At 40.8% G+C, this 12765-nt stretch overlaps 1 protein-coding gene across 1 annotated transcript in view; it reads right to left on the bottom strand.

Moving 5' to 3' along the window:
* The window catches only part of NRDC (nardilysin convertase), a 37661-nt gene that overhangs the window by 18356 nt on the left and 6540 nt on the right, over positions 1–12765 (bottom strand). Inside the window, exons 4-14 of the mRNA XM_063138934.1 lie at positions 11478–11631; positions 10630–10703; positions 9178–9273; positions 7584–7706; positions 6177–6234; positions 4607–4680; positions 4352–4421; positions 3843–3920; positions 2850–2970; positions 2701–2759; positions 1638–1692 (exon numbers count right to left, since the gene is read on the bottom strand). Of these exons, the coding sequence (XP_062995004.1) occupies positions 1638–1692; positions 2701–2759; positions 2850–2970; positions 3843–3920; positions 4352–4421; positions 4607–4680; positions 6177–6234; positions 7584–7706; positions 9178–9273; positions 10630–10703; positions 11478–11631 (962 nt within the window). The remainder of the gene's footprint in view (positions 1–1637; positions 1693–2700; positions 2760–2849; positions 2971–3842; positions 3921–4351; positions 4422–4606; positions 4681–6176; positions 6235–7583; positions 7707–9177; positions 9274–10629; positions 10704–11477; positions 11632–12765) is intronic.

Here is a 12765-nt window from a genome sequence, read left to right as displayed (position 1 = left end):
ACACAATGGGTACTGACTTTGGCAGTTGCTGTGTATCAAGAATGAAGTCCAACTAGTCAAGAAGTCCCAGATTACAGCCGCTTCTCCACATGAGCATTGGCAGGACAGCCCATCTTCTGCCGTACCCAATTCACCTTATTCCCAAATGCACAGCAACTGCAGAAGTCAATGCATATTTGGGTTTGGGGTGGGGGAGGGGCTTGCTTATCCAAATCCCCCATAGGCTCAACAAGAACCAAAATTTCAGCAAAAAAGTTCATGAATGCTTCCCGAACAGGACTCTAAAAATCAAGATTTGAGATCCAGCCAGATAAAAAAGTGTTACATGAAACCTGGAAGGATGCTTAGCCTACGTAGCATTTAGATGGCTGAAAGCGAGGAGGAGCTGAGGAGCGTTATGACAAAGGTGAAAGAAGAAAGTGCAAAAGCTGGGTTGCAGTTAAACCTCAAAAAAACCAAGATTATGGCAACCAGCTTGATTGATAACTGGCAAATAGAGAGAGAAAACGTGGAGCCAGTGACAGACTTTGTATTTCTGGGCGCAAAGATTACTGCAGACGCTGACTGCAGCCAGGAAATCAGAAGATGTTTACTTCTTGGGAGGAGAGCAATGACAAATCTTGATAAAATAGTTAAGAGCAGAGACACCACACTGACAACAAAGGTCCGCATAGTTAAAGCAATGGTATTCCCCGTAGTAACCTATGGCTGCGAGAGCTGAGCGAAGGAAGATAGATGCTTTTGAATTGAGGTGTTGGAGGAAAATTCTGAGAGTGCCTTGGACTGCAAGAAGATCAAACCAGTGCACACTCCAGGAAATAAAGCCAGACTGCTCACTTGAGGGAATGGTATTAAAGGCAAAACTGAAGTACTTTGGACACATAATGAGAAGACAGGATACCCTGGAGAAGAGGCTGATGCTAGGGAAAGTGGAAGGCAAAAGGAAGAGGGGCCGACCAAGGGCAAGATGGATGGATGATATTCTGGAGGTGACAGACTTGACTTTGGGGGAGCTGAGGGTGGCGACAGCTGACAGAAAGCTCTGGCGTGGGCTGGTCCATGAAGTCACGAAGAGTCAGAAGCGACTGAACGAATAAACAACAACATAAACTAAATCAAATAGAGATGAAAAACAAAAACAAAAAGACAGTACAATGAGCTACATGTTGAGTCTATGAGAAATACATCAATGGCAGCATACAAATTCTCATTCTCCTCATGTGTCATTTGCTCTATTTCTGAAATTCAGAGGTGAGTGTGGACCAATATGCAGCTAAAACAGCATCACTCAGGCACAAGAGCTTGGGAAACCCCAAAGGTTGCTGAAGTGCAAAAGGAATATTTACAGGGAAACAAACAAACAAAGGGTGGTACGGAGAAAGCCCAATGAGGACTGAACATGTTCATTGGCTACAGAATTCTGACTGACTACTGTGAGGGAAAACCCAAGTAGGAAGAGGAATAGAGTGCAATATGATGGAGGAGTCCATGGCTAACAGACTGGAGCAAATGCACTCCACACTGCAACATTTTGATGCAGGACCCACCCATTTCAGAAAGTAACAGGAAAATTGCAAGGCAAAACCACCGAGACAGTTTTAAAATTTGGTGTCACAGACACTTGAGAAAATAAATACCTGTTCTTGGTAATGAAATTCATTGGCTTCAATCTTCTGGATTTCTTCCCATATTCTGTGGGTAATACAGGATAAATCAGTCACGTTTGTCAAGAATCATAGAATCATAGAATAGCAGAGTTGGAAGGGGCCTACAAGACCATCGAGTCCAACCCCCTGCTCAATGCAGGAATCCACCCTAAAGCATCCCTGGCAGATGGTTGTCCAGCTGCCTCTTGAAGGCCTCTAGTGTGGGAGGCACAACTAGAGGCATTCAAGAGGAACAACTTCCAGATATAAAACTTCAAAACAAAAATGCATGGGAGTTTGACCACTATGCCAGAGCGGGGAGCTTTGCCATTTGTCATCTAGGCCAGAAGATGTTCTAGCCCATTCCTGCCACACCTGGGACTGAGAGCTCACCCCGTGGCCCTTCACGGCTGATTCTGCTGCTGCTGCTACCACCTAGGTCTCTTCCTATTAGTAATGATTATTTTGATGTTGATGTTTTATTATGTATCTATTATTAAGTTGTTCTGAATTATCTGTACCTTCTCTCTCGAAAAGACAGCAAGGTATTCTTGTACCCTTGTATTTTTGGGTTGGAATTCTTCATTATTTTTGTTGCGAACCACTTTGGGGGTAATGTATAAAAGACAAGCAGTATACAGTATACAGATACAGTGACTATTACTAATAATACTTCAATTACAGATAGTGTCTCTGGATAGTGAATAATCCAATTACTCTAAACTGACTCTGACATCTTCAAGCACTTAAGGGACAGAAAAAAGTCTTACAACTCCCAGTATCCTTTCAGACAGCCATGCTGGATGGGTGCATTCCAGGAATTGTAGGGTTTTTTTAAACGTGCATAGGATTGTACCCTTAATTATCTAATGTTCATTTATTTTTTTTCCTATAGTTGTTTGTTAGGGTGACTTCCAATTCCTCCATTTCTTTTTAACAACCATTTCCTGCCATTTCCTATTTCTGCTCAAACATAGGAATGAGAGATAAAACACACAACAAAAGCCAGTAACATCTGTCCCTCACTAGAATCAAGCTGAAAAGCTTTAGTTACCTTTGCTCAGGTCCTGTTTGCTGTAACATTTTCAGATACTGGAATACAACATGAGCAACCTGAAAGTGGGAAGACAAAGCACTTTAAAGTTTTGGGCCGCTAAAATAAGCAAAAAGAATAAAAACTCCTAAGCTCCAACTAAAGTTTACCTCATAGAAATGCTTGTAACCCTCATCTGTCAGAGTCACACAAATACTGAAGACAGAGTATGTGGAGTTTTGCTCGAATCCTGTCTCACCGTTTCCTCCATACAACGCAAGTGCCCAGAATCTGTCAGAAAAGTTTAACATATCATTACTTGCAAAAGTTAAAATTCAGCTGAACTTAGAATTATTGACATGTTTTTGGACAGATGTTTTAGCTTATGACCCAGTCTCAAAACGGAGGTTTGCAGACTGAACATTTTCAAGGTCACCTATTTGATCATGCTCAGTCACTGTCACACGTTCATGCAGAAAGGCCATTTCTTCTCTAATCGAGAATGCATTGCTAGCTGTAATCTAATACATGCAATACCTATAAATGATTAAGGGTGCAATTCTATGTATGTTTAAACAGAAAAATATTAAACAACTCCAAGCATGCCCCAGCCAGCGTGGGGAATGCTGGGAGTTGTAGGACTTCTTTTCCTGTCTAAACATGCCTAGGAGTGAACCCTCATTCATTTAGTCTGCAAATCTCCATTTTGACACTGGGCCTAAACTGCAAACTTCACAGTCACAACATCTGCCTAATTTTTTGGATTTTTCTATTTATGCCCCCATCCCATGCTTTTTGTAACATTTAGCCAGATTAAGAGCTCTGGAGGACTCGAAAGCTTGCATACTGAATGGATTCTAATAAAAGTTTTGCACAACTGTGGATTTAGGATTGACATCAGTGTTACTGTTAACAGATTGCCTTTGCCTATTTAACAAATAGACACTTCTCTATACAGTTTACAAATTCAAGATGCCTTGTGGTTGACTTCCTTTAACTTCGTCACTGTGGAAACTATTGTTTCTTAACAGTCTGCATTACAGAAATAATAAAAAGTGTATATTTCTTTTCAATGTAGGAATTAAGGATTAAAAATATATTTATTTGTTCTTTCATCCTTTGTCATTGCCAACATCATTACGTTGCACTGTCAGAATACATACTTTTTCCTAAGAAACGAAAGAACACTGCCTTTTCCTTCATGTCCAACAAGCCAGGAAATATAATGAAGTGGCTTCACCCTGAAGGGGAAAGGAGAGACCATAAAATATTCCTTGAACATTCTAGTTTCTAACCATCATAGAAATTAGCAAGCAGAACAGCCATAATCAGAATGCTAGGATTTGGGGATCAGTACATTACAAACACCACCTACCACCACTATCAAGAGAGAGAAAGAGAATGAGAACAACTGAAAATATAAATCATTTAAGCATACAAGATACAATTATACAAATGAAATTGACATCACTGAAAGCATCAGAGTGCTCATTCTATCTCAACTACTGAGGCTGTAATCCTATACGCACTAACCTGAGAGTAAGCCTCATTGAAATCAATAGGACTCACTTCTGAGTAGAGATGTATAGGATTGCACTGTTAATTTATTCCAGTAATTCAGTTTTATGGTATCTACATGAGGGATTCTATCAGAGCAAGAGACTAAATTTACCTGTAATGTTGTTCTTGTGGAGGAAGAGCCCAAGTGATATTTAGAGAGTGCGTTTTTCTGATTGGAACAACTAGAGATAAAAAACATCAAACGTAAATTTAAACGCATGATTAATTCCTGCCTTAATCAACTTTCTTATCATAATTTCTCTCTCAAAAGAAAAGCAGACTATTATTTTTAAAAATTGCTAGGTTTAAATGCAAGGTGTATTCAATGTAGTCAGCACTTTGGGAATTGCCCATCTTGGTCACTCACCTCTGTAAAGTTTATGAAAATCCGGTGTATCAAAAGGTTTGGTCAGGTGGCCAAATATCGGTCTGGGTAAATCACTTTAAAAACAAAAGAAAAAGTTATATGCCATCGTCTTAACCCAGCAAGATTGATCCACACGCCAAATCACACTCCGATGCATGAATCATCTTTCTGGATATAGCCGCCATAGCTAGTACTTTCCGACCACCTGCTGTGGGGGAAGGATTTGATACCAGGCACTGCAGGTGAAAATGCTGCCATGTGTTTGGCAGGGAAGAAACTTATGTAGCACAACATGCACACAGTCAGCTGCACTGAACTATTTCCAGAGGGGTAGAAGCAAACAGGCCACATCAGAAATCTGTTAGTCTTTAAGGTAACAAAAGACTCTTTGCTGTTTTGGCTATGAACAAAGATCTCTGGACTGGTGTTACCACCTGCTCATTATTCAGAATTGCCACAAAATTTGAAGGGAAAAATGACAGACATTGTTTCCCCCTACACACTTCCTACAATAAAAAATTGTGCCTAAAAAGTAATCAGCAGACTGACCAGATAATGTAATACTTAATCAATTTTACAGACTCTGCCTTTAAAAAATAATTTAAAAAAATTCCAAGGCAGAAATTATTGCTCTTAGGCACAAAGGTATCTTTAAGTAGCATTCTCAGGAAGAAGGAAAAAAATCCCACTACGAACCACAAGAGTATGAAAAACACGTGAACTGAAGTCATCAAACACCATGTTCAGACTTTATACAATTAAGCCCAAGTGAACAGCATTCTAGATAGAGATAGATAGATTTGCATTGCTACTTATCTTAGTAAGCCTGTGTTGTATCGTAAACATGGCACAACTAGAAACATAATGAACTACCCATCAACACTAGAAAGCTAAACCAGGTGAGATGGAATAGCTATAGTTTAGGGGAAATACTGCATACCTTTTGCTCTTCTTGACATGTTTGTTGAGAGTCTTAACTTGATAATATGATACAATTTGTTCTCAGCATTTCTGCTCAGAGCAAAGGGGACCAGGGTCCTAGCCAGCACAGGCAGGCTATTTCTCAGCCAACTCCACATAGCAACATACAATGTAATGACAATTAAATGATGCCCACATAGGCTCCCTGTTCCCATCATCCTTGACGTTACATGTTGCTTCCAAATTAAAATATTACCTAGTATTTACAATTAAAAAGCATAGATTTCTGATGACTAGTACTTACAGTTAAAAAGCATAGAATAGGTTTCTGATGACTATGCAAAATGTGCTTCTCTAATTTTCTTGAGCTCTTTTACGTCAGCTGGGAAATCCAGGCTTCAGTATACGATGATGGTCAACCTTTTTCCCTTCTCCCTCTCCCCAGGCATTAAGATAGTTGTGGCACCCGGGTGGGGGGAGTGGGATAAAGTAAGGTAGCAGCACTGGAATGTTGGGGAAAGGGTCAGAAACAAAACGATGGGCAGAGCAGGGGGTACAATGTGATCTCCTCATAGGACTTGCATGCAAATTGGAGGATACAATTTTACGTCGTAGTTATTAGAAAACCAGTAGGAAAAAAGATTCTTACTTATTTGGGATCTCTGAGAAGATTTCAGTCACCCATTTTTCCAGGATATCCAAGGTTTCTAGGGAGGGGGGAAAAACAGCTCAGAATCCAACTCAGGGAAGGCAAGAAACCTGTTCTCACAAAGACTGGTGGAAGCTGGAGAACCCATTCATTCTCTAGTCATTTTCAGGATGGCAAACCTGTTGATCAACTGCCTACAGCAGGGATGTAAGCACTGTAAGACCTGTAGGCTCAATTGCCTCAATATACTCACCTGCACTTGCATCTGGTACTTGGGTTACATTTTGGATTGTGGCTGAACCCAGTAGAAATTGTGTTTCCTACAATAGGCATTCAAAAGCCTAGGGAGCAGCTGGCTGCAGTAAATCTCTGTGCTCTCCTACTTCCCCAATCAGGTTATATCAATTACATCAGCCTTTCCCAGCCTGGTGTCCTCTGGAGGCTTTGAACAACAACTCCCATGATCCCTGATCGCTAGCTATGTGGGCTGAGGATTATGGGAGTCATTGTTCCAAATCTCTGGGGGATGCCAGGTTGGGGAAGGCCAAGTTAAACCCTACCCCAAACAAAAATAGGGCCAGTCTAAATGTTATGGGCCCCATTTCAAAGCTATCAGAAACAGCTTCCATGTGTCAGCTGCTTGCCACAAGTGGGTTGCCACTTGGGATTCCTGGAAGATGTTACCAGAAATATTTCACATGGCAGCAGCAACATGCACAGGCTTTTTCAAGCAGCTTCCACAGAGCAGCTGTAGACACACAGACTGGTCCTTAGAACAGAGTTGCAGGGAGAGCCATCTTTCCTTCCTTTCTGAGGAAGAGACATCACTACAATGTTTGTAACAGCATACAAAATACTAGGAAAATTCACATACCAAGTCTGGATCCCAAGTGATATACCAGCAGTTTCCATATCATAACCTGGAAACTCAGAAGTACATTTGACTTCGAGACCATTTATGTCTTTTTATAAACAAACTCCTAAGCATATGATACATCCAATATAGCAAAGTTCATTTAATCTAATTAGGACCAAAGAAGGGGGCTAAGTGATGCAGTTAATGAAACCTACATGAATGACAGTGCCCAAGCACAGGCTTCAGTTTTCAAAGATGACAGGACAACTAAGATCCCCACAGGGAAAACATCTCCTCCATACTTATAGATAATCTTAACAGAATACCTCATCAAGATTAACTAGCAACTTAGATATAGAAGTGGAAGATAGGCTGGCAAAGTGTTAACCCAGATACATGCAAGTATTTCTTGATTTACAGTGCAATTCTAAGCATGTCTACTCAGAAGTCCTATTGAGTTTGATAGGACTTATTCCCAGGTAAGTGTATATAGGATTGCAGCCTACACAATGCAATGTTTGCATCTATAGTTTTGAATCAACAGACATTACCTTTGGACTGTACAACTAAAGTCATATAATGTGCGGAGTAATAGCGCTGCCAGAATTCCCTCAGCCTGGTATAGGTATCAATGTCATTTTGTTTCGGCTCATGTTTCAGAGTGTCGGCATTACCTGTAAAGAACATTCAAAATAAAAGGCTGTGCATTCTTAAAACATGCTGCTTGAAATTCGTATACTTTTGCTCAAAGGGCCTAACACTCTTATCCTTTGCAGGCATCTACAACGAAGAAGCCACTAGGAATTCAAAGTCTAAGGGAAAATGACATCATTCCCCCACCCACCCCATCCCCATTAATTATATCTAAAACAAAGAGTTGCAACAGCAAAAGTCACAGTGCAAAAAGTACGTTGCACTGACAAAACGACTGGCAATGTCTTGGCTAGATTGCCCCACACTTCATCCCATTTGCCAACATAAGTTTCCCCTACTTCTCCTCTACCTGCCAGAAAGACATTTCAAGCAGTAGGAAGAAAGAGGTCTCTTGCTCACAGTGCTGGCAAAAGATTTTTGAAGGCCCTTGGGCATGGCACCCTCAATGGACCTCCTCCCTCAGTGAATCAACTTTCTCACCTCCATTGTCACCAGCTGCTATTGCTCATCATCATCATCATCATCATCATCACTACCACTTGCTTGCTTAAGAGACAAACAGCCAGCGAGCAAGTAGGTAGTGGCATCTACTACTCCTTCTCACCACCACAACCACTGTCTAAGCCAGAGAAAGTGGCAGGTGAGGAAACAGGTTGGAAATTATGAAGAGAAGGAGCAGATCCAGAAGGTTCTTGCCACATGGGCCATGCTAGGTTGTCATCTCTTGCCAAGGGCCCAACCACGCCTACCCTTAATGCCAACCCTGCCCTCTCATCTCACTATTCTTCCTTGTCCTGCTGCCAGGAACAAACTGTACAGAACACCAGGACAGTAAGCACTTAGGAAGGAGGGCTCCAAGAGAATTCGTATGGGAGAGGACAGGAAATCTCTCCAAAACCTGCATACATGACTCAGGATAAACTGTGAGAACAACTTGTGGCAAAAGGCCTCGCCAGAAAGCTCTGTGCTCTGCGATTTCTCTCATACCTAGCTATCTATAGAATACAATAGAAGAGAACACCCACTTAGTATTACATGCACTTCCACACTGTGAAATCAAACAGGCTTCATATTTCCATCATCTCCAGTTGTTTCTCCCCAGTCATTGGTATTCAGAGATATAGTGCCTCTGTAAAAAGAGGTTCCATTCCTAACTACCATAACTAAGAGCTTCCTTGCTGGAACAGATCAAAGGTTGTAGCAATGGAAACTAAGTTCAACGACTGCACAATGCTATTTACATTTAAACAAAAGAAAGTCCTATAACTCCCAGCATTCTTCAGCTAGCCATGCTGGGTTCTCTGGGAGGTGTCGGACTTTTTTTCTGTCTAAACTTACAAAGCATTGTGCCCTTAGACTACAACCCTATAATCACTTATCTAGGAGTAAGCACCACTGAACTCAACGTGACTTACTTTTTAACAGACACATATTAAGACTTCAGTTAGTCTGGATCCAATCGTATTTAGGGTCACAGTAGGACATACTTACCCCAAAAGAACTTCTTCATAGGATGGCCAGACCTGGCAAGACTTCCAAACAACATCTCTCTTCGGTTTACATCAGAGGGCCTTGCAAGCTGATATTCTGTTTAAAAAAACAAACCCATTTTCAGATTCAAAGCAACACTGGCCTTGAGCACCAGCCTTGACTACAAGAATATGACGAAGCTATGCCCAGGAAAGCATTCATTTTCTCAAAACAGAAAAAGCAAATCAGAAGGACTAACACTGAAACGATGTTAGGCTCACATGTTTTGCTTTTCCTTCTGGAGGAGGAAACCAAAACAAGCAGTAAAGGCACAAGGAGCCTTGCAGTTTCTGGTGAAGATTTACTGGATCAAGAAATGGTCAGGACAGCTAGGTTTGACACCGCCAGCCATTTGTTAGGGGTTCAGTTTGGACAACATGTTAGTAAATGGTGGTTTTAGAACTCCACGGTGGAGTTGTTACACCACCGTTGAGAAATGTGTTGGCTGGCAGGAAAACGCCACGCAACAGTGGAGGTTTTCGTTGGAAAACACTCTACACAGAATATCCAAGCTGTGCAGAGGAGAGTTCCTACACAACCGTTGTGTTGCATATTGTGTCACAGGCTCCATGGAGTTCTCCAGTGCATTGAGTTGACTTTCCCCACTGGCTACAGAGTTCCCTGGCAAGAGCAGTGGAAGGAGCAAGTGCTGCTCTAGGAGAGCTGCTGGGATTCTTTTTTTTTGCAGCAATGGCTGATGGGGTACCATTGGGAAGACCGAGGGAGGAGAGAGGATGGAGGAACTGTCAATCAACTCCATAGTAGCCCACAGTCACACAACGCTGGAGTTAGAACATATTGTGTACCCCCTAAAAATTCAACCGTTGAGTGGAGTTTTCACACTGCGCTGACTAACATGCTGTCCGAACTGAGCCAACCAACACGGATCACAGCACACACTGCCCCAGTGCCCCAACGACATGGCGTGTTTACCCTATGAAGCACTTTTCTGAACGTGCAAGACCCATTCCAGAGGATAAACTGTAAACAGAAGCCAGCTTCCTCATGGAGACTGCCCTTGTTGGATTGACATGCAGGACCTTCCAACATATGCTTCTAGTCAATTTCTGGAATATTAATATTGAGTTGAAAATATCACGCAACAAGAAACATCATCAACTCATCTTTCCCTTTTGATTATGATCTGACTTCATTTTACCTAACCATCGTTTTGAAGTTCCAATGAATTTGGGGGGGGGAATCAGTGCTTTCCTGTACTAGCAGGTAGTAATTTATTAGAAACAGTAAGTTCCCCTATATGTTCTTGAAAACTTTAGAATGTAGGTTGTTGATTAATAAGAGCATGCACAGATGCACTGCTTCATGAAAGTACGTTACTAAAACCTTTATGCCAAGTAAAGTTGTGTTTTTAAAAACTAAATATAAAACAACAAGAAAAGTTAGGATTCTTACCGCTGTCTACAGCCTCAACTTCCCGATCAATTGCATCCCGGATCATTAAAGGGTGAATGAAAAACTGTGCCCACCTGAAGCAGAAAAATATTGTAAACTTCTATTTTTCCTACTAATCTGGGAAGCTGACATGAAATTAATTGTCCAATATAGAAGAGTTGCAATTGTGAACATGGAAGATACATTTAGTTGCAGTAGCAAGCAAGAAAATGTTAATGTGCCTTGCGTTTATGTGGTTAAACTTTCTATCAAATGCTTAAATTACATCCACTACATTTTTATGACCCAACATGAATAACACTATCTCTTTAAGGGTGCAATGCTATGCGTGTTTAGACAGAAAAAAGTCCTACAACTCCCAGCATTTCCTAGCTAGCCATGCTGGTTGGAGCATGCTGGGAGTTGTACAACTTGTTCCTGTTTAAAAATGCACAGGATTGTATCCTTGACTATTTCCTCTAACAAAAATCAAGACACATATTCATTTGTTTATGAATTTTGTGGATTAATGTTGACAGTGAATTATAAACCCTGCCAAAAAAAACCTCTTAAATCAAGTGATACATAAAGGCTCCAATCCTCAATACAACTAATTCCCATAGAACTTTAAAAAAATTCTCCTACTCCAATTAAGCAAATGTTTAACTAGCAGTTACCTTAAATAACCTTCACATTTATTGCAAAGTCACCTATTTTCAAAAGGTCCTAATCACTAAGCTGCTTACAATCACTTTTTTTAGCAATTACTTGAAAGCTGAAAACTATTAGATGCAACAGTAACAAATGAAATGGGAACCAGTACTACTCCAGCTGTAACGCCAGCTTTTAATTTAAAATAATTGAGATACCTATCAAGAGCTTCCTTGAAATATTTCCTTTGCACATCAAATTGGAAGATTGTCCGTTCACAGTCTGTTGAAGCATTGTCACTGCCCCCATGTTTCTTCAGAAAAGCATCAAACCCATTCTCGTCTGGATACTTTGAACTGCCCATAAAAACCACTAAGCAAAAAAAAAAAAAAGTTAAGGAAGCAATTATTAATTCTACTTGTAACAAATGTATGAATGCCACAGGAATGAGTAGTAATTCATTAGCACGCACACACACACACACACACCATCCATCATTTTAACCCAAATGCAAGGTGGAATTTTTCCATCAATGCATGTCACACACATAAAATGTTTCAAAACTAAAAAAAAACACCTTTGCAACCTTTATATTCTTTTTACATTATACTAAAGAAATGTAGAATATCAAGCACTGGAGGAACAAATTGTTTTCTGGGGAGCTGAAAATGATGAAATGTATGAGTAGACAGCTAAAGCAGCATTGGAGAAAGGCTTGGGACAAATCCATTGCTGGGTAAGTGGGAATAGCACCAATGGAAAGTGGAGAAAAAAGTGATGAGCTCTGGTGCTGTGTACGAATGAGCAATGAACATTTTATTATTTCACTATGTAAAAAGCTTTTTACATCATGAAATAATAAAACGTTCATTGCTTCATTCGTACACAGCACCAGAGCTCGTCTCTTTTTTCTCCACTTGGGACAAATCCAGACATGCACTAGCACCCATTTTAATGCATAGCAGAGAAATTATATTTCGCCATCACCACTGCATCCACACAGCCCCCATCATCTCTAATTCGATTTGGATAAACACTCCAGGGAGGTGGATCTGGGGGATTATTGCTCAACCCCTTGGCTATTGGCCTATGGCAATCTGGTGCCCTCCAGATATTTTGGGCTTCAACTCCCAGCAGCCTCAGCTGGCATTGCAAATGGTTGGGAATTGTCATCCAAAACATCTGGAAAGCTGGCCAAAGGGAATCCTCGGGGCTCTATTCTATCCTCTTTGCTCTGCCATTTACATGAAGTCACTGAGAGAGGTCATCCAGGGTTTGAGTCCTATTACTATGCTGATGACACCTAGCTCTATCACACTTTTTCAACTGATGCTAAGGAGGCTGTGGAAACACTGAACTGTCACATAGATACTATGATGGATTGGATACGGACTAACAAGTTGACACTCAATCAAGACCCAACAAAGATTTTAATGCTCAGTAGAAAAACTAATCTGTGATTGGAAATATGGCCTGTTCTGGATGCCTATTGGTTCCAAGTTTAAA

The sequence above is a fragment of the Elgaria multicarinata genome, chromosome 1 (assembly GCF_023053635.1).
Source record: "Elgaria multicarinata webbii isolate HBS135686 ecotype San Diego chromosome 1, rElgMul1.1.pri, whole genome shotgun sequence".
NCBI lineage: Eukaryota > Metazoa > Chordata > Lepidosauria > Squamata > Anguidae > Elgaria > Elgaria multicarinata.
The sequence above is the reverse complement of the archived record's forward strand: the minus strand, read 5'-3'. Positions and strand labels throughout refer to the sequence as shown.